The following is a 6000-nucleotide window of genomic DNA, read 5'->3' on the forward strand; positions in this document are numbered from 1 at the left end:
GTGTGTGTGTGTGTGTGTGTGTGTGTGTGTGTGTGTGTGTGTGTGTGTGTGTGTGTGTGTGTGTGTGTGTGTGTGTGTGTGTGTGTGTGTGTGTGTGTGTGTGTGTGTGTGTGTGTGTGTGTGTGTGTGTGTGTGTGTGTGTGTGTGTGTGTGTGTGTGTGTGTGTGTGTGTGTGTGTGTGTGTGTGTGTGTGTGTTGGCAAATGTAAGAAAAGGAAAACGAAACAACGTAGTTAGAACATGATACCAACCAGTACCCCGTAAGCGATGTACCACCATGACGAACACGAGATCGAGAACTTTTCGAGGCTCGACTATTACCGTATGAACAAAAAGCCGATTTTCCGACCGATTTTACGTTTCTTGCGTTGTTTATTATAGAAAAAAAGAAAAAGTAGGTAACAAAGTAGGCAAATTTAGTAGATGTTAGTAGGTGAGATTACATCTGGTAATTATATCTGGTACACAGAGAAAAAGGTTCCTTCAGATTTAATGTTTCCATTTATTTAACTAAAATATGTTTCGTAGAAACAACATATACTTGTATGAAATATTATTTAAGTAAAAATTTTATTGTCTCATTCAAGAAAGCTCCATTTTTTAACAGAAAAGGAACGTCATTATTTGAAATAATATCTTCTAACCAAATAAAATATCATTTGATTATAATAAATATGTAAAATAAAACATATAATTTCTTCATGAGAAAATTATCTTTCGTTACAAATAAATTTTTTATTCAAAATAAAGATACATGTTCATTGGAAAGTCTAACAATCGTACTTATTAATCGAAACATTATTCTTTGGAGCCAATGATGAAATTCGTTTGGATAAAATTGATTAAATTTGAAGAGATCTTTTTCTCAATGTAGTAAGGTGATGCAATGGTAAAATTTGGAAAATTGCGTGCAAAATCCGGTTCGCGCGATAATTAATTTGAGGTCAAGTACGAAGGAGTGAGCGATCAACGGTGAGATAGTTCAATCAACGAATGAAGTTCTCAGCGATGAAGTGATGCGTCGGTGCGTGTGATCAATGATACTTTGTGAGAGATTTCGGCGCGTGAGGTTACGAAAATAGGATGCACTTAAATGAAAAGGCAAGGTGCGGGATGAGAGGTGGATGCAACAGACACGGGGCGGCAACATCTTGAACATTTGGATGTCAGCAATTGCGATTCTGCAAGTGACGTCTTATTCAAAATGTCTCCACCATCTAGTTGCTTATACAGTTATCAGCCATTTTTTCAATACCGGTTTCCACGAAGCGACAGCTATTTTTATGCTCTCAGCAAATTCTTCACTACTCGATAAATGTCATTCGACAAATTCTCGAGAGACCTTCATTTTAGAAGAAAAAAAGAAACAATCCTCTATCATACTTTTTTCTTGCTCTATCTTTCGATGGTTGAAAAAGTGGCGAATAACTCGGAAGTCGGTTGTTGTTACACATGATTAATAATGGCTCGATCGACGGTTAGTCAGAGGTCACCGTGCGTTCCCGAATCGCGCGATCGTTTCTTTCCGAATGAGGAGAGACATGCCTGGATCGCGCGGCGAAAACGCGACTAGAAAACTACCCCCGGCGAGTCGCACGCGCGGGACAATGTCGAGGAAGAGCGCGTTCTCCTTGGTGGTGGTTTCGAGTTGGTATCGGGCAAACGCAAAAGTCAACTGCTGCTTCAGCGCGCTTGTGCAGGTGGTAGAGAAAAATCAGGGAAAGAGAGGTGTGCCTACCTGTTGCTCCTGCAGAGCTTTCTCCCGGTCATTGGGCAGGTACGTCGGGCTGAGCACCGTCCTCAGCTGCTGCTCCACCTGCACGATGTGTTGGCGCAACTGCTGAATCTCCTGAAATGGAAACAAGACAATCTCGCAATCGGCATCGGATGACCAATCGCGAGCGACACGAACAGCGTCCGAGGGTGGCGCGCGAAAATCTCGCAAACGGGCGCCGTTTCTCGCGATCGCTAACCTGCTGATACTGATCTATCTGCGCCAGACAGACTTCCAAGGAAGCTGTCTGTTCTTTGACGGTGCCGTGGAGGGCGTTGAGCTCGGCGATCAGATCGTCGGCGGCCTCTTTCACCCGGTTGTCGCCACCGATGCCGGACCTGAAGTGCACCTCGAGCTTCTCCACCGAGATCGTGATCTTCGTCTTCTGGATCGCGATGTCGCTCAGCATTTTCTCGCGGATCGCGTGCTGATCGCGCAGCGGCTTCTTCTTGTTCTGCGGCGACTCCAGTGTCTGCCTGGCCTTCTCCATCCAGCCGCGCACGTCCTTCATCTTCCTCTCGCACTGCTCCCACTCCTCGCTGGCCTCTTGCAGCAGTGCGTTCTGCAATTTGGCGCAACAATTTCCGGGAATAACGCCGTGCGTGCGATTATCTCGGCGGCTCGCCCTACACCGAAACCCTATACACTAACCCTTTCCAACAGCTGACCCTCCACCTGAACCTTGCCCTCTTCCGCTTCCGCCAGTTTCTCCGGCAAGTCTCCCACGCTGGTCACCTGACCGATATTCTCCAATTCTCTGCCCATGTCGCTGAGGTTCTTGTTCACCTGCTTGCAGCTCTTGACCGCCGTCTACAAAACGAAGCATGCGTTCAGCGGACATCCGCGTCAGACCTAGAGAGCGACGCGAGGTGGGGACCATCCGGTCGCGGCGGACGTACCGAATATTCGTGCAGTCTCTGCCTGGCTTGCACGAGGGTGCTGAGCTTCAGCGGCTCGACCAGGAACTGTCTCTTCTCCTCGGTCCACGCCTTGACCGCCTCGTAGAGCGTGAGGAACCTCTGCCAGGCGTCCATTGTGTCGCCGACGATCTGTTTCCTCTCCTCGAGCCAGCTCTTGACCTGCGCCAGCTGTTCGCTGATACTGCTGATCGTGTTGTTGATCAGCTCCTTCTCCGCGTCGTCCCTCGTGTTCTCGACGATGATTCGTCCGTTTCTCGTAAGTCGTTCGAGCTTGTCGCTAATCGCGCCCAGTTCGTTTTGTATCTGCCTGAGGTGCTCGCGTAGGACGGCCGGCTCGACCGACCTGTCCTGCACCTTGAGCTCCGCCTGGCGAATCCATGCCTGCACCTCGTCCACGTCGGTCAAGTAATCCGACCTGGTGGTTCTGGCGCGCTTCTGCTCCCGCTGCTTCTCCTCCATCGCCTGCGCCGTCGCCTCGGCACAGAGCTCGAGCGCGGTCAGATGCTGGGCCACGTCACTCGGCACCAGCTGCTGGCTAGCTTGGTACCGCGCCTTAGTGTCTCCTGAGAACTTCTTCGCGGTGTCGACGAGGTCCTCGACCTGGGAGTGCAGCTCGCCCAGCTCCGCCTCGGTCGCGTCCTGATCGACTCCGAAAACGTAAAGGCCGGAGGCGCGCTCGCGCGCCTCGTTCAGCCGCTTCCGCAGCCGCTCGATCTCACGCTCGATGTTCTCGAGAGCCTCCAAGTCCTCGCTCGTCTTCTCGGACTTGCCCCGAAGCGAGTCGACGAGTCTAAAAATGACCGGTGCAAACGCGTGACTCCTCTCCTCGTGAGACGTCGCTTCTCCCAATGATTCGGAAGCGGCTCTCTTACAAGTATGCACGTCTTGCGTGTGCTATGCGCGTTGCACACACACACACGATCGGCGGATTAAAGGTCGCGACACTTCTTCTCGATGAATTCCGCAACGTATTCCGCTTTTATATCCGTTTCTTGCTCCTTCTCAAAAAACACGTTTTCCTCTTAGATACGAGATGCGCCGCGAAACTCGTTGAGAAGAGAATGCTGCAGCCTTCAAAATCTGCCGGCTGTACGCAGTCGGTTACAAAACAAGTTGCAACACCTTTCTTTTAGGTAAGTTTTATGTAAGTTCTAGAACGCATCCCGCGTCCAATAGAAGAATTTGTTTCTTCATAATTCTCGGAAGATACATTAACCTACGCAGAAGAAAAGTGCTAGATTCAAGTAAATAATTACTCCAACATTCCCTAGCAAAGTTTTACCCGGGTTAAATAATATTCATTTAATCCAAGTCAGATATTTCCCAAACAAATTACCTAAGTAAGATATACATCTACTTGATCCGAGTAAGATTTATTTAATCCAAGTAAACATTTGCTGACGAATGTCGGGGCAATGATTTACTCGAATCCAGCGTTCTTCTTTTCCGTGCATCGGATACGAGATGCGTTGCGAAACTTCCTCGAAGAAAGCGCTGCGACCTTTAAATCTACGTTGACCGCGTATCGCGCATATATTTCAACGTTCAAGGGAAGATTGAAAGGACACAGTCGACTCAATTATGAGACGCCATTGAAACTGAAGCATCGCTTGTTAATTCCCCTCTTTACGGGAAAAAAGGTCGAACGCACATGTGGCATCAATTATACTCGAAGAGTGCGAGTGGCAAAGAAAACTGGGTGAAACGTTGGAAAGAGGTGGAAAACGACGTCGATCGTTCGACCGTGAAATTGCACGCGGCATGCGTGACCTTCCGAATAAGTGTGACGACGGATAATGGCGTCCGCCACGAGGAGGAGGCCGGCAGGAGGTGAAGTCGTGTGCGCAACTCCCCGTGAAAAAGAATCTCACGGAGCAATCGGTAGCCTCAAACGCGATCGTGAGCCGCGGCGAGAGGTGAGACGGATTTAGAATCGGAAATACGTGTCGCTGTGCTTCGGCAGAGCGTCACGGCTTGGCCCGGACCCAGGCGAAGTCGGGCCAGCCTTGGCTAAAAGTAGACGGAGGAAGTATGTAGCGTTTCAACGGACTATTCACACTCGCGGGCGCGCGATCGCGCATACTACGAGGATGATGATGATGACGACGATGCTGTAAGAGAGCGAGGTAGCTGCCGTAAGAAAGAGCCGCCGCTATGCGCGCTTCACCGACGCGATTATTTATTCGACATCGCGGGATGTAAGAATAGTCGGGCTGCGCCGCTCGTTATCATTTTCGAACGGGCCCGTTGCCGACGCCACTCTCGCGACTTCCGTCTTATATCTTCGTACGATTTTCAATGTTCACCGTCGGGACGCGGAACGGCTGTCGTTATTGTTATTATATAGCAAATGGAAATAGCACAGGTTGCACGATCGTCAGCTACCGGTTGTGCACCGTGAATAAGTCATGAGAAGTAATTTCAACGTTGATGTCATCTACGAGGAACTCGCATGCTGTCATCGTCCTTTCGGAAGGAAAGCGTGGTAATTTCGATGGCCGGCGCGTCGAGACGATCTATTTTCTCGGAGATGACAGCACGTCTCTCTCTCTCTCTCTCTTCGCTGAATCGAATTCTCGGAATGATTCGCGCGCGGGATGATGAATTCGAAATTGATTATGCGTTTACCCAGTTTTCTTCTCCGTGACCTACTCGCTATTAGCTCGGAGCTTCCACTAATCCACCACGATCTTGCGATGCGCGTTAAGGCCGCGTCTCGTATTTCAGGTTCTTTTTTTTCTTTCTGCATCGAATATCCTTGATAATAAACTAGCTTCGCGGCGAGCTCGCCCACCTTGTCCCGCCATTCTCGAGAGACCATCAAAATTCTCTCTATCTCGTTGTCAATGTCGAACTTTCGCGCACGATTCTTTTCGCACGATGACATCATCGCGCCGGGGCTCTGAATGCGCGAGATATGATCGCCGGCCGGCAGGTGCAGCACTGCGGCCGAAATACGGGCCGCAGCCGAAAATTCACCCGAAGCTAAAACGGAGCTACAAGCCGTACGGGAAGCTCGGTCGCACGTTCTCGCGCGACCGAAAGTCCATTTTACGTAACACGGAAGCTCCTCGCGCGCTCGAACACCTCGAAGCCGCCGCGACGGAGACGGACGGTGATCTTATTTCGCGCGTTCTCGGGGCCCCTCCGGCTCCGTGTAATGAAACACGAAAATTACATCAGTCCGGGAAGTCCGGGGAAACGCGAAGCAAATCAGCGTGGTAATAAATTGCGTATCGCGTGTCTCCCGGCGCGGCCGAATCGAATTCATCACGTCGCGCAACGACGCTCCCCCCCCCCCCCCCCC

At 50.1% G+C, this 6000-nt stretch overlaps 1 protein-coding gene across 7 annotated transcripts in view; it reads right to left on the reverse strand.

The window, feature by feature from the left end:
* LOC106749075 (nesprin-1) overlaps positions 1 to 6000 on the reverse strand; it is a 127008-nt gene that overhangs the window by 54914 nt on the left and 66094 nt on the right. For all 7 annotated transcript variants that reach the window (XM_014628143.1, XM_014628145.1, XM_014628144.1 and 4 more), the window contains 4 exons: positions 2673 to 3483; positions 2425 to 2583; positions 1973 to 2335; positions 1738 to 1848 (listed from right to left, as the gene is read on the reverse strand). In XM_014628143.1, coding sequence (XP_014483629.1) covers positions 1738 to 1848; positions 1973 to 2335; positions 2425 to 2583; positions 2673 to 3483 — 1444 coding nt within the window. The remainder of the gene's footprint in view (positions 1 to 1737; positions 1849 to 1972; positions 2336 to 2424; positions 2584 to 2672; positions 3484 to 6000) is intronic.

The sequence above is a fragment of the Dinoponera quadriceps genome, unplaced genomic scaffold (genome assembly GCF_001313825.1).
Source record: "Dinoponera quadriceps isolate SergipeBrazil2010 unplaced genomic scaffold, ASM131382v1 scaffold2982, whole genome shotgun sequence".
In the NCBI taxonomy this organism is placed as follows: domain Eukaryota; kingdom Metazoa; phylum Arthropoda; class Insecta; order Hymenoptera; family Formicidae; genus Dinoponera; species Dinoponera quadriceps.